Source organism: Akebia trifoliata, chromosome 4, assembly GCF_017979445.1.
Source record: "Akebia trifoliata isolate Shusen 1 chromosome 4, ASM1797944v1, whole genome shotgun sequence".
Taxonomy (NCBI): Eukaryota; Viridiplantae; Streptophyta; class Magnoliopsida; order Ranunculales; family Lardizabalaceae; genus Akebia; species Akebia trifoliata.
Window position 1 is genome coordinate 33,776,679 of NC_141378.1, and position 23,300 is coordinate 33,799,978.

General features: G+C 37.4%; 1 protein-coding gene across 2 annotated transcripts in view; it reads left to right on the plus strand.

The window, feature by feature from the left end:
• Positions 1 to 23,218, plus strand: part of LOC147404770 (serine/threonine-protein kinase STY46-like) — a 58,881-nt gene extending 35,663 nt beyond the window's left edge. Inside the window, exons 9-17 of one of the 2 annotated variants that reach the window (XM_086440845.1) lie at positions 3,778 to 3,963; positions 4,042 to 4,149; positions 20,185 to 20,258; positions 20,408 to 20,583; positions 21,998 to 22,093; positions 22,291 to 22,371; positions 22,489 to 22,542; positions 22,670 to 22,804; positions 22,906 to 23,218. In XM_086440845.1, the coding sequence (XP_086296971.1) occupies positions 3,778 to 3,963; positions 4,042 to 4,149; positions 20,185 to 20,258; positions 20,408 to 20,583; positions 21,998 to 22,093; positions 22,291 to 22,371; positions 22,489 to 22,542; positions 22,670 to 22,804; positions 22,906 to 22,992 (997 nt within the window). In that variant the 3' untranslated portion in view covers positions 22,993 to 23,218. The remainder of the gene's footprint in view (positions 1 to 3,777; positions 3,964 to 4,041; positions 4,150 to 20,184; positions 20,259 to 20,407; positions 20,584 to 21,997; positions 22,094 to 22,290; positions 22,372 to 22,488; positions 22,543 to 22,669; positions 22,805 to 22,905) is intronic. The other variant, XM_086440846.1, reaches the window with a different exon arrangement.
• Positions 23,219 to 23,300: the final 82 nt, after the last annotated feature.

The window sequence follows — 23,300 nt, forward strand, 5'->3', positions numbered from 1 at the left end:
CATGAACAAAAACCGTACAACCAAATATTTTTAGAGGTAGATCAGCAGAAAGTCTAGCAGTTGGAAAATAATTTGTGAAAACTTGGAAAGGAGTTCGAAATTGTAAAACTTTGGAGGGCATTCTGTTTATTAAGTACGCAGCAGTTAAAACAGCCTCTCCCCATAGATACTTGGGAACTTTAGTTGCAAAAAGTAACGCACGAGCCACCTCCAACAGATGTTTATTTTTTCTTTCTGCAACACCATTCTGTTGGGGTGTATCGATGCAAGAACTGTGATGAATTATTCCTTTTTCAAGAAATTTTTTTTCCAAGGTCATGTTGAAATACTCTTTCCCATTATCACTCCTGAAAACTTGTATGTTAGTTTGAAATTGAGTCTGCACCATATTGTAAAAATTTTTAAAAACGCGTTCGGCCTCTGATTTTTCTTTCAATAAATACACCCAGCAGAGTTGAGTATGATCGTCCGTAAATGTGATGAACCATCTCTTATTAGAAGGTGTACTTATCTTATTAGGACCCCAAACATCACTGTGAATAATAGTGAAAGGTTTTGATGGTTGTGAAGGAAAAGATGTACGGTGATGTTTTGCAAATTCACATATTTCACAGTGAAACATAGATGGATCTTTATTGCCAAACAACTTAGGAAATAAATGTTTTAAATATTTGAAACTTGGATAACCTAATCTTAAATGCCATAACATAATATTATTATTGGAAACAGAAATAGATTCAAAGCAGGAACTTATTTGTTGAGATTGTCGCCTTGATTTAGATCCATCATCAAGGAAGTAGAGTCCTCCACTCTGTTTAGCACTGCCAATCATCCTCCCCGAGGTCAAATCCTGGAACACACAATGGGTTGGGAAAAAATTAGTTTGACAATTTTGATCACGGGTTAGCTTGCTAACAGACAAAAGATTACAGGAAAGTTTGGGAACGTGAAGAATATCGTGAAGAGTGAGTGATGGAGATACTATAATAGAACCTTTTCCTGCAATGGCTGAAAGAGAGCCATCTGCAATCTTAATTTTCTGATTACCAGCACAAGGATTATACGAAGAAAAAAGATTTGACAACCCTGCCATATGATCGGTTGCACCTGAATCGATGATCCAGGTGCGATCAGGGTTGACCCCAATGAGAGCTGTTTTCAGGTAATTACGTTTTTGAGCCAAAGAATAAGAAGGATTTTTCTGAGACTCGAGAAACTTGTACAGTTGGTCTATCTGCTCTTTGGTGAAAGGAAACGAACTTGAAGAAGATTGCTGCTCTTGATCCGAGACACTAGCCTGAAGTGCACGCCCCTCTCCACCAGACTTCTTCTTCCAGTTTTGAGGCTTGCCTTCCAAAATCAAACGAACGATTTGCGACTATTCCGTGTAATTTTTTCCATTTAGACGGTGGATATTTAATTGGAACGAATTCGTGGACCCTTCCGAACCACTAAATGAGATGGAGGAGTTCAGGTTCGAACTTGCGGTGCTTTCCCCTGACGCCACTGAGTCCTTGCTGGTCGCACCGGTTAAAGCCGTCTTCCACGGATTTTAGCCCGCCATAGGTAATCCCTATATCAGAACCTAGTGCTCTGATACCATGTAGAAAAATTGAATTTATTGAGAATTCTTGGATTCACATTACAAATGCCCCAATAGCGGTATTTATAGACCAACTATCCTATTACAAGAATAATCTAGAACTTCAAGAATAATCTAGAATAATAAACCAACTATCTTATTGTAGAAGATTACAGGAATATTCTAGAAAGTTAAGAGTAATCAAGAATAATCAAGAAGAATATCCTATTTTCTTGATTCTATGAGATTAGATTTCCGGATTCTTCTACAGCGACAAATCATCCCTACTAAGAATTTGAACCCAAGCCAACTGAAATTGAGGATCGAGTCTTGCAAGAACTCAAGATCTTGTTCTGTTCAACCAACTTCTTATAGTGCGCTCCATTTCCAGGGCACAAATGTATGGACTAGGTACTCAAGTTTTTAGAAGATTGGGCTATCTTTAGTTTACTCAACGAGTCTGGAGGCCTTACTTTCAAGCACATATAGTATGGGTGATTTTAGAATATCCTCTAAAGACTTCTCAGTAGTTGGAGCTGCGATTGTGACTCCCAAGAATGCAAGGATTGAGAAGGTGATTCATTTTGTGATCAATGCTTCTAACAATGAAGCAGGGTATGAAGCACTTTGAAGATCAAGCAACTTGAGGCATTTAGTTAGTTGACTCATCGTAAATCATGTGAATGGGAGATCCGAAGCTTGGGAAGAGAGGATGTTTCTGTACTTGAGTTATATCTATGGACTGTTGGAAGGCTTTGAGGAAATGAGGCTATAACAAATACCTCGGTCAGAAAATAAACATGCAGACAGCTTGGCAAATGTGGTTTACATGCTCCAGACTCTTACGGCAAGAGCGATAAGGGTAGAGTATCATGATAGTCATTGAAGAACCCTTGATAGAAGAGGCCATGTTGGCTCGGGAGGAGGAGCCAACATGGAAGACCCCTTTCAGGAGTACTCCCCAAAGATGCGAAGGAAGCAAAGAAGATCAAGGTAAAGTCATCTCGACACACCTTAATTGAAACGGGTTAAATTGAAAATCATATGGGACACCCTACTTGAAGTGTTTGAGTCCCAAGGAAACCATGAAAATTTTATCAGAGATCCATTAAGGCCAATTTGCGAATCATTTGGGAGGTTGTTCATTGGTGTTCAAAATTGGTGGCAAAATTCACCTTAAAAAATCTAAGCAAATCTTAGTGGTTCGGTTAGCTCCATAAAATATTGTACAACTATCCCCCAACACCAAGAAAGGGGTAGGGGGGAAATGAAGAATTTACTCGCTATTGAGATAAAATCCATTTATTTCTTTTTTGCCACAATTTTGAGAAAATCAATTGCTGACTCGTTGATACAATTTTGAAAAAAATCCATTTTTGAGGGAAAACAATTTTCTTGTGAGGAGGGAAAAATATAGTTCAAAGTTTCATTCCTTTTTGGAAAGTTTCGGAAGAATATTCCTGTTTCGCCTGAGATCAAAATGAAACATTGAATGTTTCGGCAATGTTTCAGATTGCCTTGGAATGTTATGATTGAGCTGTTTTGGTTGTCTCTTGAACAAAACATTGCCTTGAAACAAGATTTTAAACCTTGGGCAAAATAAACACGCTTAACTCACCATTTCCTAGGAAAATCATTTTCATCCCTTTTTAGAAAATCACTGGTACTTGATTGCATAAGAAGATATCCTCACTAGTTGGCATTCTTGGTAAAAAGCCACATGGTACTCTAGTATCCTAGTTCCTTGTCTTACTCAATGTCCATCACTTTCTCATAACACTTCCATACTGGGGATCATAACTTTGATCTATGGTGTCAGGAATGTTATACCATTGGTGTGCTCCTCCCTCTGGCACCCCGGAATCTAGCTTCCTATTCTGCTTCCCAAAATAACTCACTGAAATTGATTTGCAATAGCAACTTTCTGTTCCTTTATGCAATGAAGGCTTGATCACATGTTCTGTTTTTTCTTCTATGATTATTCATCTTAGTTTTTATTTTTCGAAGTGCTGATGTGTTGATTTTGTAAAGTAGAATATTTTCATGTGGGATCTTGGACAATGTTAGTTCACTCAACCATCTAATCCGCTGAATTGTAGTCGTGCTTTCTATTGGTTGAACTAGTGTTTTTTTTTCCCAGTTTTCATTTTCTATGATAATGAGAAATGCAGCCATTTGTAACAAATTTTTTGAAGTTCACTACAGAAGCAATCGCCGTCGAAACCACATTCATTGTCTTCTACTGGCGAGCATGGACAAATTTGGGTTGAACCCATTCCTGATCATGTGAAAATACCAACTGATGGGACTGATGTTTGGGAAATTGATCTGAGTCTGCTAAAATTTGAAAACAAAGTTGGATCTGGATCTTTTGGAGATCTGTAAGTGTTTTCATGTTTAGAACTCACATTCTTATCTTGTATGAGTGCTTTCTTAATTTTGCTCTTTAACTCATTCAGTTATAGGGGCACCTACTGTAGCCAGGAAGTAGCTATTAAAGTTCTCAAGCCTGAGCGTGTAAATGCAGATATGCAGCGAGAATTTGCTCAGGAAGTCTATATCATGAGGTTTGTTTAATCTTCATGGCAGTCTTATGGTACATAAGTTTCTTTCTTATACTAATAGAAAATCATTCTTTCAATATTGTTTGTTTGATCTGGGTAAAAATGAACATAGCTTTCTGCTTATCAAGAAATTTCCTTGAGTTCTTATTTTCATGGTCGTTTCATGGATCTATAAAAGTATTCTATAGATTACATCCCTCAAGTCTATAGATACTTCCTACTTCTATTCCTCATTCTTACACCCAATCACAACCGTTGGGATGAAAGATTGAAGGGTAGATATTATAGATGACATGGAGTACCATTTTAGTTGGTTTTTAATTTTGACTCGGCTCAAGCCGACTATAGAGCAACAAAGTCAGCAATAGGACATCAATACAGTTGTATTATTTATTAAAATAAGAGAAAATAAAATAAAACTTATCTTCATTATAACCATCCTACTATTTTTTCACCATATCATCAAGGTGCACGAAAGGTAGATATGCAAGTTGCTCTGAAGAATTCAATTACGGTCTAGCAGAAAATCTCTAGCACAATGTTTGATCAAACAAGAAATCAACATACCTGAAGGAAAAAAAATTTGACATTTGTATCACATGAAAATTTTGTAACGGGAAGACTTGGGAAAGGAAGATATACAAGGTGCCCCAAAAATTCTTCCCTCATGGTTTATATCAACTAAATCATGCATCACTAATCCATGAATGACAAGTAAACTATGGATAATGGAACACATAATCATTCTACCATACATTAATGAAGTTGAATAAACTAACTTAACAAAAAAAAAAAAAAAATCAGCAATGAAAACACTTAAAGAATGTGCCGGGAGGCCTACCTAGGGTACGAAGGTACCTTCTCAAATCGCATACATAGGTTGCAAAAACCAATTCTTTGACCTCGGTTCCATGCTCCAGTTTTGCTTTCTTGAGTTCTTCTTGGGCTGAAACACACACAAGACTTTATTTTAATAGAAATAACTATGGTTTAGATTCTGACTATATCCTCCTCTTACTAATAGTCACTTAGTTTACCTAAGGGTGTATATTTTCCCCCTTCAAGAATGTTTGAGGGGACTCTCATATGAAGAGTTGATGCTAGCATTTCTTAGTGAAGGGAAAACCTAAAGAACAAAGTGGGTAGGAATAAGAATTAGCCAAAAGAAGATTGAATATGCCATGCTAGGTGGTATAGAGAGTGTTCTCCCGAGAAGGTTGCTGAATTTCTTCAAGGAACTTTAAGTAGTTCTCAATGGAGTTGGAAGAAGTTTTTTAGATGAGTTCATCTCTAATGGAGTTGGGGTTATGGAGGTTTTGAGAGAGAGTTAAAGTACTGTGAGGACTCTAGGGATGCATAGGATGAACTATGAAGGAAGAGGTATGTAAGTATAAGGATTTTTAGATTTGTCTAAGTTCTTTTATATAATGTAGTTAAGTGGGTGTTGAGGTGGCAATGTAGAGCCACATGGACCTAAGAGAAGAAGAGGGTCAAGTTGTAAGAAATGTTGGTAAATGGTGACATGGATTGAGCTGAAATTTAACTATATGGAGAGTTAAAATAGTTAGTGTTACGTTAATTGACTAAGATTAGTTAGATTTTTATCATGATTAAGGAGTGGTTGAGGTATGTTTAAGTTAAAGGTCTAATTAGACTAGTGCATGGGAGTTAGTTCGAAACTTGTCTCCTAGCTAGAGACATGGTGTCATTAAGTGAAAATTTGATGTGGTATTGATGGTGAGGTGGACAGCCAAGGTGAGTGACAAATTTTAGGTGGTACGGTGTGGTTGGTAACATGGTACGGTGTGGTTGAGGTATGTTTAAGTTAAAGGTCTAATTAGACTAGTGCACGGGAGTTAGTTTGTAACTTGTCTCCTAGCTAGAGACATGGTGTCATTAAGTGAAAATTTGATGTGGTATTGATGGTGAGGTGGACAGCCAAGGTGAGGGACAAATTTTAGGTGGTACGGTGTGGTTGGACATATGAAAATTATGTCTTATATGCAAGACAATGTGTAATGATGTTGCTGATGTGAGTAGGTCAGTTGAGGTGATGAGTGAAAATTTTTCTCTAGTGTGCAACATGCAACATATAAAGTTACCCCCGATGAACACAATTTTGAATCGATCTTCTGAGTTCGATATTAGTGACAAATAGTCGAACCTCATCGACTCGGTGAGATCTACGCAATGAAGTTGTTCTATCTCATTGATGATATTTCAATCGAGGATTGAACATTTAAATAGTTTATGTGCATCTCTAGGCAATGCCTCAAAGTACGATTTATGTGATCTAATAATCTATCTTACTGAATTTCTTGATATCTATCTATCCATGATGCCTGATCAAATCTAAACTTATTATTTTTTCGTATCTCGAGGTAATTTGTTGAGATTCATTTCAACTCTGATTTGGGTGATCTTACAGTCCAGCTTAAGTAATTTTTTGAGGGTTACTCATTGGTGATGCTTGATCACCTGTAACCCCTCGTCCAACTTTTAATTTTTTCTGCTACCCTAACTCATATCTTGAGAAATTGTTAGAAAGCAAACTTGAGATTTTACAATCATTCATTTGGGGGCTAATAGTTATATAGCCACTAAACTAAAATGCAATAACGAAATTAGAGACACTTCCCTTGCCTTGTTCAACGGATCTCAACACATGATGTAAGAATTTTTTTTTGGTAACTAAAATCAAGAATCCGAAAGTGACCTGGTCTATTTAGACGAGTGTAGGGGTTATCACACTTACCCTCTGTTACGGAAATGGAATTTCTTTGGGTAAAAAGGTCTTTGAATCATATCGACTCTCGATTCCTACCTTGGAAATCACGGGAGTCCCAAGGCATGGTATCTAGATTGATAGGTTTCATGGCTGGTGTCCCCCTGCATATCTCGAGGTTTATTCTCGATTCTCGAGATTTGGGGCAGGTTGTGCATCCCTCAGTCATGTTGCCGAGTGAAAGCGCCCTCGATCCGCTGGGTGCGCGGATCCGCTTTTGACCCTTGAGGTTTGGGAGTCGCCACCTAGTTATTACGGTCTAGGAACCGATCAATGACTCTAAACGGATAAAAACTAATCTAAAACCAAAAAAACTGAATTCGGGGATCAAGTTACGGGGTTGGAAGGTGTTAGGCACCAACCCCGCCCGGCCAAAGCCGGTCTCTACTAAAGTCCCAAATATATCACATTGCTAAAACCTAGATAAAAATAAATAAAAATAAAAACTCACCTTTTCCGATTGCAAGGACTTGGTTCCCTCAGATCTGACAAAAGAGCTCCTTGTACCGTGCTCCCTTGCTTCGTTCTGTCTCCGGATTTGACTTCGGATCTCCTAGATCAAGATATCTCCTTGTTTCTGAATCTGAACTCTTCAAGTTTGTTACGGATTTGGGGGTATTTTTGGAGGGCTTTTAAGCGTTTTCTAGACTAAAATTGAAGGGGGGATGTTAGGTAAGGAGTTGGGGCTCCAAAACTAGGGTTTATGGGGGGCTAGGGGAGCTTCTAGACCTACTTCTCTTAAGGTTTATAATTTGATACGAAAATAGGGTGTGAGCACCTCTATTTATAGATGTTTTTAGGGGTTGATTTGGATAGAGTTAGTGTTGAATTAGAGATCTTTTAATTAAAGTTGTGTTTTAGTTTGACTTGTTTTAGGTAGAATTATGTTTTAATTAGAATTGTTTTAGGTAGAATTATTTTTAAGTTAGAAATCTATTAGATAGAGTTATTAATCAATTATAATTCTATTATGACTTTTGGTCTTATTTGATTGACTTTTAATGTTTTGACTTTAGTCTTAATTGATTGACTTTTAATATCTTGACTTTAGTCTTGCTTAATTGACTTTAATTTTGACTTCAGTCTCACTTGATTGACTTTAATACCTTGACTTCAGTCTTGCTTGATTTACTTTTAATTTTTGGAGAACCCCCCTCTAAAATATCTTTAATTCTTTGGACCCCCAAATGGAGGGGTCCTTAAAGAAATATCCCACGAACCCTCAACAATTTTGCCTGAGAGTCCGATTAATCGATTTTTTAGGTTCAAAATTTTAAATTAATTTCATTAATGTTTAAATTTAATTATTTAATGTTTTATTTATGAATTTCGAATTTTTTAATTATGAAAATTGTGAAATTACTATTTTACCCCCAGAGAGGACTTTTCACGTTTTAAGTCGGTTTTTAATGTTCTATGATGTTTTAGAATCGGTTTTTCGTAAGGAATTCAATGGAAATATTAGTTTGTGTCATTTATGAAATTTTTTGTGTGAAATGATTGTGAACTTTATGAGGGGCATTTTCGTAATTTTGTCAAATTCTGTTAAAATTGGTGAAATGATTTATTTTATTTTGATTTATTATTTTATGTGTTTGAGAGAGTTTTCCTAAGCGTAACGTAGGCTCTAAGGTTGTTTTGAGGTTAGGGGTATTTTGGTAATTTGGTAATTTTTAGTGATTTTTATCGTGAAGCTTCTTTTTGATTTGCAAGATGATGATTTCTATGTTTCTGGGGTTGTGTTTTCCTAGCGTAGCGTGGTTTCTAAGGTTTTGTCAGTTCGAGATACCTCATCCGGATTTCTGAAACACATCTGGTAACAAAATAAAGCAATGGAATACACATCCATCATTGGGAATCCTTGCGATCGGGTTGACGAGTTGATTAATCAGGCGGATGCAAAAATGGGGTGTCTACAGATGCCCCTCTTTGGCAGAAGGTTGAAGCAAACTAGATAGCAAATCTATCTTGGTAGATAGTGCGATATCTGAATGCCAAAGCTAGTGACAGTTCATTTTGCAGCCTGATTTAGCAATTCGTCAGGGTGTTCGGATCCTTGAGGGTAAAGCTCTCCCCGAATCAAAAGGTTGTCAGGTCCTTGAGCGCAAACTCTCACTGACGGTATCAGATCCTTGAATTTTAAAGTATTCTCCCTGACTAAAAAGTGCAAATGTGCAAGTGTGTGCACTGTGTGAAACTGAGTAAAACCTGAGCATAAATTGAGCATAGTCTGAGTATAAACTGAGCATAATTTGAATATAATCTAAGCATAAACTGAGCATAGTTCCGAAAAAACCCTCGGTGGTAACTGAGCATAGTTCCGAAAAAACCATCGGCGGTATCTGAGCATAATTCCGAGAAAACCCTCGGCGGTATCTGAGCATAGTTCCGAGAAAACCCTCGGCAGTATCTGAGCATAATTTCGAGAAAACCCTCGGCGGTATCTGAGCATAATTCCGAGAAAACCCTCGGCGGTATCTGAGCATAGTTCCGAGAAAACCCTCGGCGGTATCTGAGCATAGTTCCGAGAAAACCCTCGGCGGTATCTGAGCATAATTCCGAGAAAACCCTCGGCGGTATCTGAGCATATTTCCGAGAAAACCCTCGGCGGTATCTGAGCATAATTCCGAGAAAACCCTCGGCGGTACCTGAGCATAATTCCGAGAAAACCCTCGGCGGTAACTGAGCATAATTCCGAGAAAACCCTCGGCGGTATCTGAGCATAGTTCCAAGAAAACCCTCGGCGGTATCTGAGCATAATTCCGAGAAAACCCTCGGCGGTATCTGAGCATAGTTCCGAGAAAACCCTCGGCGGTATCTGAGCATAATTCCGAGAAAACCCTCGGCGGTACCTGAGCATAATTCCGAGAAAACCCTCGGCGGTATCTGAGCATAATTCCGAGAAAACCCTCGGCGGTACCTGAGCATAATTCCGAGAAAACCCTCGGCGGTAACTGAGCATAATTCCGAGAAAACCCTCGGCGGTATCTGAGCATAGTTCCGAGAAAACCCTCGGCGGTATCTGAGCATAATTCCGAGAAAACCCTCGGCGGTATCTGAGCATAGTTCCGAGAAAACCCTCGGCGGTATCTGAGCATAATTCCGAGAAAACCCTCGGCGGTATCTGAGCAAAATCCAAGATAACCCTTGGCGGAGACTGAGCAAAATCCAAGATAACCCTTGGCGGCAACTGAGCAAAATCCAAGATAACCCTTGGCGGAGACTGAGCAAAATCCAAGATAACCCTTGGCGGCAACTGAGCAAAATCCAAGATAACCCTTGGCGGAAACTGAGCAAAATCCAAGATAACCCTTGGCGGCAACTGAGCAAAATCCAAGATAACCCTTGGCGGCAACTGAGCAAAATCCAAGATAACCCTTGGCGGAGACTGAGCAAAATCCAAGATAACCCTTGGCGGCAACTGAGCAAAATCCAAGATAACCCTTGGCGGAAACTGAGCAAAATCCAAGATAACCCTTGGCGACAACTGAGCAAAATCCAAGATAACCCTTGGCGGAGACTGAGCAAAATCCCAGATAACCCTTGGCGGAAACTGAGCAAAATCCAAGATAACCCTTGGCGGCAACTGAGCAAAATCCAAGATAACCCTTGGCGGAGACTGAGCAAAATCCAAGATAACCCTTGGCGACAACTGAGCAAAATCCAAGATAACCCTTGGCGGAGACTGAGCAAAATCCAAGATAACCCTTGGCGGCAACTGAGCAAAATCCAAGATAACCCTTGGCGGAAACTGAGCAAAATCCAAGATAACCCTTGGCGGCAACTGAGCAAAATCCAAGATAACCCTTGGCGGAGACTGAGCAAAATCCAAGATAACCCTTGGCGGCAACTGAGCAAAATCCAAGATAACCCTTGGCGGCAACTGAGCAAAATCCAAGATAACCCTTGGCGGCAACTGAGCAAAATCCAAGATAACCCTTGGCGGAGACTGAGCAAAATCCAAGATAACCCTTGGCGGAAACTGAGCAAAATCCAAGATAACCCTTGGCGGCAACTGAGCAAAATCCAAGATAACCCTTGGCGGAGACTGAGCAAAATCCAAGATAACCCTTGACGGCAACTGAGCAAAATCCAAGATAACCCTTGGCGGAAACTGAGCAAAATCCAAGATAACCCTTGGCGGCAACTTAGCAAAATCCAAGATAACCCTTGGCGAAAACTGAGCAAATTCCAAGATAACCCTTGGCGGAGACTGAACAAAATCCAAGATAACCCTTGGCGGAGATTGAGCAAAACTGGCAAAGGAATGAATGAATTTTGGAGAAAACTGATTAGAACGAATCGGAGAACGAATAAATCTGGAAGATCTGGAAGAGAAATGATTGATTCCAAGAATGATTGAATCTGGAAAAGAATCTGGAGAACGAAAGAATGTTATATCTCCTATGTGAGATCCAATATGCTTTTGTTTGAACCTCAAGGATTTATCAAAAAGTTTTATGAATTTAAAACCTGAGTTTTTATTTCTTTTGAACCTCAAAAGTTTTTCGAAAGAACTGTTATCAAGAGGGTAACCTTAACTTTGGGGTTCCTATTATTTTTTTGGATTAACATTGCTCGAAGACAAAATGCCCCTAGTTTGACAATGAACATGACCTTGAAAATAATTGAACACATCGTGCAAAAAAATGCCCCTAGTATAAGGGGGAAAAGTTACATTAAAAAAGAAAGAAAATGCCCCTTGTATGAAGGTTTGAAATAATTGATTACCACAAGCGCAATAAAGACTCAACTTTTAATTTTGATTAATTTTATTGAAGGTTCTGAGTCAGGCTCAAGAGTACAAAATTATTTCCTTTCGAGACTCATCGTAGAATTCACCCTTATCTCCCTTGGTTCACTTGGGGTAGTAAACATTTTCAGATCGATCGTAGACAAGATACTTGTGGCTTCTGAGTCTATGCCGGGTTTAAGCTAAGTATTGAACTTGATTATTCGGACTTCTGATGTTTTAGCTCGGACCCTTCTCAGCTTGGGATTTTCTTCTGTTTTTTCTTTATTGCTCTAACTTTTGCCTAGATCGCCTTTTCAGGTTTTCAATCTAGCGAGCTTGCTCTAACTTTTGCCTAGATCGCCTTTTCAGGTTTTCGATCTAGCGAGCTTTTTTCCTTGGCTCTGAGTGTTGCCAAAGTTGTCCTTTCAGATTTTCAACTTTGCGAGCTTGCCTTAATTTTTGCCTAAGTCACCCTTTTCGAGTTTTCAACTTAGCAGGCTTCATCATTTTTTATCTTTTCCTTCTCTTCTGAACTTCTGGAGTCGCTGTCTAATCATGTTTTGCTATCTTCCTTGACTTCTCGTACGGTACTTAGGAGGACTTTTATAGGTAGGCTTGGGACTGGGTATAAAAAGAAAGGAATTTTGAGGCTCAAAAACCCAAATGCCCCTTGTGTGGCATTTCCTTTTAAAATTTTTTCTTGAACTTTCTTCCCCATTTTGGATGATATTTCTTTTTCTTTTGAATTTTTTCTTGATTTTTTACTGTGTAGGGGAAATATATATATATATTTTTTTTTACTTTGATGTGGTCGGGCCTGAAGTAACTTCTCAGGTTGCCTACGTACCCCAGAATTTTGGGATCAGACCAAAACGTAGTTCGAACTTTCCCTCCCCTAGGTTAGGTGATCGGGCTGAGAAAGAAAAAAGGCATCATTCATTTTTTTTTGAAAAGGCTACAAAGGGTTGAGAAAGGATATGTTGAACAGGGTAACTGGGTAATATGAGGATTGATTCGGCCAAAGATGGCCTCCCTAAATGTAGTACCGCTTGATCTGGTCAAGGTTGGTTGGTTCTGGTAGTTCAACTCCATCATGATCTTGAAGTCTGACGACTTTTCCAGACAGTATTTCCTTAATGAATGAATTTCTCCAATTTAGACTTTCTCCTATAGTCGATGAGGAGTGTTCAATTTTCTTTGAAGTCTGATGAGCTTTGACCTTCTTGTCAAATGCACAGGTGACTCTTCTTAGATAAGCTTGCACATGGTATAGGGCTTTAACTCGTTTTCTTCGATCAAGTTTAATTCTTCATACTGCTGACGAACCCAATCTGTTTCTAACAAATGATTTTCCAATAAGACCCTGAGAGACGGAATTTTCATTTCAACTGGCAAGACTGCTTCCATGCCATACACTAAAGAGTAGGGAGTAGCTCCAATAGAGGATCGAATTAGGGTTCGATATGTCCACAGCGTGAATGATAATTTTTCTGACCAATCTCGATGTTATTGACTCATTTTCCTGATGATAGTTTTGATACTCTTACTAACTGCTTCAACCGTTCCATTGATCTGAGGACGGTAGGAGGATGATTTGTGATTCCGGATCTTCAACTTTGAACACAGAGTAATGATTTAAGCTTTGAAGTACGACCCATTATCAGAGATCAGTTCAAAAGGTATCCCCATATCGATTGATAATATGTGATTTGCAACTCAAGATGTAGTAAGGATAGTGGTGATGTATTTTATAACATCTTCTTTGATTCCATCGATATAGACGAGTCAATATATAATCCGTGTTAGACAACACCCAAACTTGCACCTAACATATCCTCATAGGCCCACGTGAACAAGTCTTCGAAATTTCTAAGAAAATTCATTATCCCCTTGTGTTCTTCTGGAGATAAGATGGTTTCTATTTGAATCTCTTTAGGAATTTATTTCTGTTCCGAGGTCAATAACCTTTGCTTTCTTGAGCCCGACTCTTATCTTTCTTGTTCAGGAGAAAAATATATCCTTGAAGCTAGATTATTAGTTAATTCTTTAATGCGCTTGAGGTATTAAAAAATTTTCTTTATTCAATCAAATTCAGAAGGGACGACAGACACCTCTATAAACTCAATAAACTAACTCGACTCAATAGGAAAAAAGTAGACTCGATCTAAAGAAAATATGACATTGAAAAATTGGACTCGAGCTAACTCAAATAACTCATGAAAACTCAATACAACTACCCACAATGGGCTTGATTGGGACTGAGGACTGAGACATTGCTTACAACCAACAGGATTGAGGCACTATGATCTTCAAAGAACAACTGGATGATGTTGAGAAATTTGAGGTCATTTCTGACTGTTGACTTGATATTGACGTTTACTCTAACTGACCGGATTTACAACCCTAGATAGACGATGGACGATTGAGCTTAGATACAATGATAACCCTTAAACCTCTTTGAAGGTGAATTTAACCAATTTCAGTGTCACCCCCTTGATAACATTTTAAATGAACCCTGAGATTTTATTGAATTTTGTGCACCAATCCATTAAAAAAATTCATCAATTCAATGATTATTCAGAAGAAAAATAATTATGTTGCACTCTTGAAAATTATTGGAAAATAATGTTTTTATTATATAAAAATTTTCACAAATCTGATTATTTTTTGCAACATTTTTTGGTAGTTTTCCAAGGTCCATAAAAACTTTTCATGCAAAAATAGATCTTTTGCAAATTTTTCCTTTTTTTTCTTTTCTTTTGGAAAACATTTTCTTCTGGAAAACATTTTTTTTTAGAAAATATTTTTTCTTAGAAAACATTTTTTTGAGAATAACACTTTTTCTGGAAAACACTTCTTTTGGAAAATATTTTATTCTGGAAAATATATTTTCTGAAAAATGTTTCTTCTAAAGAAGCCTTCTTTAGGAAAATAATCTCTTTTTTTTTTTTTTGAAAAATATTTTCTTTTTCTTCTTTGAAAATTCGATTTCCATTTTGATTTAACTGCCCGGTCCATCATGATTGTTGGATCGGGATAGACTGGGTCATTATTGTAAAAAAATGGACTCTTTACTGGGTCGGTGCACCCATTTTAATTTTCAAAAATAAAATTTCTTTGATCCTTGAGGACAATCATGCACTTTGATCTCATCATTCACATCACTCACATACATTCATCCAACAACAGACATTCATTCAATAAATAACCCGGGAACACCCACGATAAGTTCGAGTCGTGTCCTATGGGGAAGGTTTCTAGACTCTAGGCTTACTACGTGCAATGCATTTTTATCTGGCCACCCTTGCCCAAGCACACCTATATACCTTTCGATACGTGGTGACTTGGTTTGATATACCGTATAGGTGATAATCTAAAACCTCAATTCACTTCTCTGAAGCCAAAAAAGGCCAGTTTGATCTCCAGTTGAGAGGTGGCGCACAATGCTGAGCAAGGGCCCACTTAAATACCTCTCGTCTAGAATAGACGTAGTCTATCCCCCTCGTACAGTAGGGTACAGCGGGGCAAGATCTTGCTTAGGCACCGGTTTTGACCAAGAAGTGCAATTGATATACTTAGATTACCTTTTATACCTACGGGTACGAGTCAAGAGTTGTAGCTTTCATAAATGGTTTGGCATCCCACGAGGGGACCGACCACGTACTAGTACTACGTTGGCAATCGGGACATGTGACTGTGTGGCTTACAATGGGACAAAGGCTTAGGTCACCCCAGCATGGGTGCATCAATATGTCTCTCAGAATCACCTGATCAGACGGTATTGATGCCCCAGTTCGATATACCCTAAGGTACGTGACTGGAGCTGTGGGTTTCATGAATGACGTCGCATCTCCGAAGAGACCGGGCCACGCACTAGTGCCACGTTGGCTAAATGGGACGTGTAAGTGAGTAAAGCGGTAAACGTGCATGTGGTGTGTGCAAAGTAAGGTGGGGTGTGCCCGGGGCCTTTTCCAAACAAATGGGCCCATGGCCCAATCAAACTAAGCATCATTCCAATCACATAAACATTTAATCATGATTAACATTATGACCAACATCAAACATGCATTCCCAATGATATTATGGCACATTAAATAGGCAATTATAATTAATAATATGGTCCGAACCATGGAAATAAGCGTGCACATCACCTTCATCTACCAATCATGGTAGTTTATAGTCCCGATCATCGCAATATTTTGATAAATTTCATAGTCCAATCAAGGGTGTTTTGGGGCGACCCGAAATAATTCGAAATTTCTAAGGGCTTTGAATTGAGGGTATAATGATGATTGATGAGATAAAGAGGATTTATTAATTTTTTTTTAAAAAAAATAAATTGAGCCCAATCAAGGAAATTCAAAACAAAACAACTTGAGCATATGTCGCCATTAGCAACATTTAAAAAATTTGATTCCATTATTTTTTGAAGTTCCTTTTTTTTTTTAAAAAACTTTCTACTCTTTATTTTTTTTGTTTTGATTTTCCTTTTTTGTGAAACAAATTAATTTCCCCCTTTTTTTAGAAAATAAATTGATCTTAAAAAACCAAGATAATAACGTCGAGCTTAACGTCGAGATCAGCAGGTTAACGTCGAGATCAACGTCAGCTTAACGTCGAGATCATCGTCGAGATCAACCCTTAACAGCAGCCTAATCGTCGAGATCAGCAGCTAGTCGTCGAGATCAGCATGTTGTCGTCGAGATAAAGCGTCGAGATCATCATATAACAGCAGGCTAATCGTCGAGATCAGCCTATAACGGTATACCAGCGTCGAGATCAGCCTTAGGTGCTGTTTTAAAACAGCAGAATCGCTGTTATTAACTCGGTGTTCGGCTACTAACGTTCTTGGTTATTAAGAACCGAGAGTAAGAAAAGAACCACAACCGATAGCTTCGACAAATTTAATCGAGCAAGAACACAGAGAGATTAAGGTCGAGCTGGTTATACAGGGGCTGATGATCCCAAATTTCAGAAAAGAAACTCGAGTTTTCTTTAAAGGCAGGGATTATATTCGTTCAAATCGAAAGGTTTTGAGTGGTTGAACCGATCGGTTTCTGGTTCGAACCAGTCAATTTCCATTGAGGACGACGAGATCATCACGTTTGAATCGGTTCTCTTTGAAAAACTATCAGAAATCAACGATCCTAATCAAAATCGTCATGGATGGGGCCGACATTCCGATCGATACAGCAGAGAGAGGAGTTCATCCGGCGTTAAACCCAGCCATTTATCATCTTGGGAAGATGATGTGCCGAAATGAGAATAATACGTTTTTTAGGAGCACACCAAACCCACCAGCGCCCTCTCAATGTTGAGGTGGTGTGTAAATCGCAAGGAAATCGTATTATTTATGGCACACCTCGATTCCAGCAAGTTCTTCTGTCGATAGAACCTCAAAAAAGTCGATTTTTTTTTTTTTTTTTTTAATTTTTAATTTTTAATTTTTAATTATTTTTACTTTACTACTTCCTATATGCTGCCAAAGGGCAGCATATCTTGCCTAAAAAACTAAAATAAAAACAACTACCTACCTTATAAACGAAAAAACAAATAACTAATAATAAAAAATCCCTTTTTTTTTTTTTTTTTTTTTTAAGGAAAACGGTCAAATGTTAAATCCAGCACACACCCAAATTTTCAATTGAAATATACTTCTATATTAAAAAAAATGATGGTCCAAAAATCTCATCCTCAATAAAAGTATTCCTTCGAAATCTCGTATTATTTCGGATCATTCCGAATGGCCCTTGATTAAACCATAAAGATGATATGTCAAATCAAAGTGCTCCAAGTAGAATCAAACAATCAATGACGTACCAACAAGAATAAAAATAATAAAGAAACAATAACATGAAACTAACTAAAAATTAAATAAAATAAGCAAAACAAAAAAAACTAGGTTATTGGCAATGTCCCCATACTTGGGGTTTTTCAAGTTTGATCCTCAATGTCCCCAGCGGAGTCGCCACTGAAAGCGCCCTCGATCCGCTGGGTGCGCGGATCCGCTTTTGACCCTTGAGGTTTGGGAGTCGCCACCTAGTTATTACGGTCTAGGAACCGATCAATGACTCTAAACGGATAAAAACTAATCTAAAACCAAAAAAACTGAATTCGGGGATCAAGTTACGGGGTTGGAAGGTGTTAGGCACCAACCCCGCCCGGCCAAAGCCGGTCTCTACTAAAGTCCCAAATATATCACATTGCTAAAACCTAGATAAAAATAAATAAAAATAAAAACTCACCTTTTCCGATTGCAAGGACTTGGTTCCCTCAGATCTGACAAAAGAGCTCCTTGTACCGTGCTCCCTTGCTTCGTTCTGTCTCCGGATTTGACTTCGGATCTCCTAGATCAAGATATCTCCTTGTTTCTGAATCTGAACTCTTCAAGTTTGTTACGGATTTGGGGGTATTTTTGGAGGGCTTTTAAGCGTTTTCTAGACTAAAATTGAAGGGGGGATGTTAGGTAAGGAGTTGGGGCTCCAAAACTAGGGTTTATGGGGGGCTAGGGGAGCTTCTAGACCTACTTCTCTTAAGGTTTATAATTTGATACGAAAATAGGGTGTGAGCACCTCTATTTATAGATGTTTTTAGGGGTTGATTTGGATAGAGTTAGTGTTGAATTAGAGATCTTTTAATTAAAGTTGTGTTTTAGTTTGACTTGTTTTAGGTAGAATTATGTTTTAATTAGAATTGTTTTAGGTAGAATTATTTTTAAGTTAGAAATCTATTAGATAGAGTTATTAATCAATTATAATTCTATTATGACTTTTGGTCTTATTTGATTGACTTTTAATGTTTTGACTTTAGTCTTAATTGATTGACTTTTAATATCTTGACTTTAGTCTTGCTTAATTGACTTTAATTTTGACTTCAGTCTCACTTGATTGACTTTAATACCTTGACTTCAGTCTTGCTTGATTTACTTTTAATTTTTGGAGAACCCCCCTCTAAAATATCTTTAATTCTTTGGACCCCCAAATGGAGGGGTCCTTAAAGAAATATCCCACGAACCCTCAACAATTTTGCCTGAGAGTCCGATTAATCGATTTTTTAGGTTCAAAATTTTAAATTAATTTCATTAATGTTTAAATTTAATTATTTAATGTTTTATTTATGAATTTCGAATTTTTTAATTATGAAAATTGTGAAATTACTATTTTACCCCCAGAGAGGACTTTTCACGTTTTAAGTCGGTTTTTAATGTTCTATGATGTTTTAGAATCGGTTTTTCGTAAGGAATTCAATGGAAATATTAGTTTGTGTCATTTATGAAATTTTTTGTGTGAAATGATTGTGAACTTTATGAGGGGCATTTTCGTAATTTTGTCAAATTCTGTTAAAATTGGTGAAATGATTTATTTTATTTCGATTTATTATTTTATGTGTTTGAGAGAGTTTTCCTAAGCGTAACGTAGGCTCTAAGGTTGTTTTGAGGTTAGGGGTATTTTGGTAATTTGGTAATTTTTAGTGATTTTTATCGTGAAGCTTCTTTTTGATTTGCAAGATGATGATTTCTATGTTTCTGGGGTTGTGTTTTCCTAGCGTAGCGTGGTTTCTAAGGTTTTGTCAGTTCGAGATACCTCATCCGGATTTCTGAAACACATCTGGTAACAAAATAAAGCAATGGAATACACATCCATCATTGGGAATCCTTGCGATCGGGTTGACGAGTTGATTAATCAGGCGGATGCAAAAATGGGGTGTCTACACCGAGTTGATAAGTAGTGTTGGATTTCAGGGCATGACAGTACGTGTCATTGTTACATAGTTTAAAAGTGAGTTGACTTTCCTGAATACGAGTTGGAATGAAGTAAGAGACTTGTTTGAGCTGCTATCACAAAGTACACAGAAAATATGCTTTATAAATGTTTGAGCTGCCATCTTTCTTTTTTTCCTGAGAAATCCTTGCTCATTTTGTCTAGTTTCCCCAAACATCGTTCATTCTGTTTTTCTCTGGGTGCAATTTTAAATCTTTTATATAATATGTTAGGTATATACATTTAAGATATGGGAATAAACTGACAGTAACAGATTCACCACTCTTAAATATGTTTCTAACTTCTGCTTAGATGCATGTAGTTCATTAGTATTTATTTCCTCAAATAGAAATTAATGACGGCTTGTTTTTCAGATAATTTGTGTTAGAAACTGTAATGGGTTTGTTGATGTCTTGATCAAATATTGTTTCTATCCCGATGAGTTGTATTTAATGTAAGTTCACTTATTTTCAATATTCTGGATCAAAGCCTATAGAGCATTCCTCCTGTTATCTGTGTGCTAATGAATCCGATCTCTTTCCTCACAAATACTGTTTCTTGTCCAGTGAGTTCTATTTTATGTAAGTAAGTTATTTTCAACATTCTGGATCAAATCCCTTTGAGCTTAACCTCCTGTTATCTTTGTGTCAATTAATCTGATCACTTTCGTACATTATTTCTTATAAAAAGGTGGAATGAGAATTTGGGATTTCCATTTTTTTGTGTGTTTTCCAACTTTCCTTTCGTTACCATTTCAGGAAAGTTCGGCACAAAAATGTTGTACAATTCATCGGGGCTTGCACCAGACCTCCCAGCTTGTGCATCCTGACAGGTAAATATTTCTGATTACTCTTTGGAAAATCTTTACTGATGTGTGCTGTAAAAGTTGTCATTTTCAGAATCTGTGTTTGATATTCTTATATTATCCCATCTAAGTCATCAGATTTGCTAATTTTATATTATTTTATTTTGTTTTTTCAGAATTTATGTCTGGTGGAAGTGTGTATGATTTTTTGCATAAACAGAAGGGTATGTTTAAACTTCCTTCCATACTCAAGGTAGCAATTGATGTTTCAAAGGGAATGAACTATTTGCACCAAAATAATATAATTCACAGGGACCTGAAAGCTGCTAATCTTCTGATGGATGAGAATGAAGTAAGGGATTCCAGTGCACCCTGCACATGCCAGTTTGTTAATCTCTTTCAATATTAACATCTTCGTATTTTTGTATGTTGGTGCATTAAAAATGCTATTAGTTCTATATAATTAAATTTTGCTCAGGTTGACAATATGTTTTGTTTTGTGCTTCACGTAGTGTCCATGTGGCACTTGAAATAGTCTTCGTGATATAATTTAATCCAACTTACTTAAGAGTCCTAGAAGTTCCCTCAACTCATTGAGGTGCTCACACACTCTCAATTGGTTCCTCACACACTTAGAGTTTAACTCTTGGAAGTTTACTTTTAGCCTTTAAGCTTATGTACAAATGTGGAAGCAATTCACTGGTTCAACTGGGTGGTCCTATGGTTTTTAAATCATTGGTTGTAAGGATCTTGATGACTTTCTTTGGTTCTATTTTTATCAAAAACAAACTTATAGATTTGATATTATGATATTTTAAAAACCGAACAAAAATTCTACTTTTAAGGATAGACCTGTGGTTAATTATGGGTGGTTGCAATAAAGTCGCTTGATGGTATATGTATATGTATAGGGTCCGTTCGGCAACCAACGTTAGGGAGCCAACACGGAGCCAACGATTTTGTCCTATATTGGTTAAAAGTATCGGATTGGGCTGATTTTTTGTGGGGATGATCTCTATGATGAGAATATCCTCCTCTCAAAATCAGCCCAATCTGAAACTTCTAACCCCATCAAAAGTGGTTTAGAATTGTGGACTGTTGATTTTTTACCGTTAATTTGTAGACTACTTTTGATGGGGTTAGAAGTTTCAGATTGGGCTGAGATTTTGTGAGGATGATATCCTCACCATAGAGATCATCCTCACAAAAAATCCAGTCCAATCCGAAACTTTTAACCCATATAAGACAAATTTTGGCTCCCAACTTTTAACCCATATATATATATAGGAAACTCAAAGGATGGTTTGTGTGGTCTCTTTAACACAAGATCGCAAATGGGTATTACAAAACTGTCCTCCTAAATATTACAAAATTACCCTAAATAATAGAACTATCATAAGTTTGATAGTGTAGGGATTTTTTGGAATACGTATTAACATTTTGCCTAATAATTTTTCAAAGCACTACTACATGAATTTAATATTTAATGAGTAGCTAAGCCTATAATAAGTCTGGTCGGGCATAAGTACGTGAAAGATGGTTAAATTTACATTATGTTCAACCTGGCCTGCTGGCTGAGTTTTCTCCCCATGGCTTTAAACATACCCGTCACAATTTATGTATTAGGCTTTCATACTGTGGTGTGTAACTTCATATATGTAACCTTTATCCAGTTTATATACGTGTGATAGGTAATTCTTGTAACTTAGGATACTTGTGGGATCATACTGCTCTTCACCTAAAGTTCCTTTGGCTTTGCACTTCAGGTTGTTAAGGTTGCTGATTTTGGAGTTGCCAGGGTGCAAGCTCAATCTGGTGTGATGACTGCTGAGACTGGAACATATCGTTGGATGGCTCCCGAGGTGGGCATTTTCAGACAGTATATGCTTCCTCTACCATCTCTCGTATTTGGTTTAATAGAAAATGAAAAGGAGATGCGATACAAATATTTTTGTTTTCTTTAGTTTCTAAACCCAAAATTTTATCATATTTTGTATGCTTAGTTTTTCTGGGAATTACTGTCCTGGTCTCCACTTAACCCTATATTTATTCATCGTAGGTCATAGAGCACAAACCTTATAATCACAAGGCTGATGTTTTTAGTTTTGGTATCGTTCTATGGGAGCTGCTAACGGGAAAGGTAACACCTTTTAGTATTTCCTTGAAACTGGAAATGGAACTTTTCAGTTTCTTTTAGGACAATGATTGCATTTGCAGCGCTAACCAAATTTTCCGTTCTATCATTTTATTTTGCTAGCTTCCCTATGAGTACTTAACCCCTTTACAAGCAGCAGTAGGCGTGGTTCAAAAGGTACTTACTAGTTTTAACATTGTCTTCAGTAGCTTCAATTCTTCCATTTATCAACAATTTCGAGATGTAGTTTTTTACTTTTATTCTGTAGTAAAAAGGCTGAGTTGCTTCTTCCCCTGTTATTAAGGGTCTTCGGCCTACAATCCCAAAGCATACTCATCCAAAGCTTACAGAATTACTTGAGAGATGCTGGCAACAAGACCCGACATTAAGGCCCGAATTCTCTGAAATTATAGAGATTTTGCAACAAACCGCCAAGGAGGTACGCCATTCTCCAAAGGTCTTTATTTGGTTTGGTTCTATTGGACATTTAATTTACACAAAGACTGGATTATATCTCATGAAGTTTTGGTTGGAACACAGGTTGGGGATGAGGGAGAAGACTCGGGTAAGGAGAAGTCATCATCCGGTGGTTTCCTTTCAGTTCTCAGATGGGGAGCTCACCACTGAAATAAAGAGGGAACACAGATAGCTGTTTATTATTGTGAGCCATTTTCCATTATGCTTTTACATTCTCTGTAAAATATAATTGTGATTTTTTGTCCTTTTTAACAGCTTACCAGCCTTTCATTGTCCATCTACTAATGCACAATTCTTGCAGCCTTTCAATACTAATTTACTGCTCAAATGATTTCATTGTGTGTACTTGAGGTAATAAAGTACTTCCAGTTTCAAATTTTTTTTTTTTCTTTTAATTTTTCTTTCAGTAAGACCAACAATAAAAGTAAAAAAAATAAAAATAAATAAAAGGCTTAGCC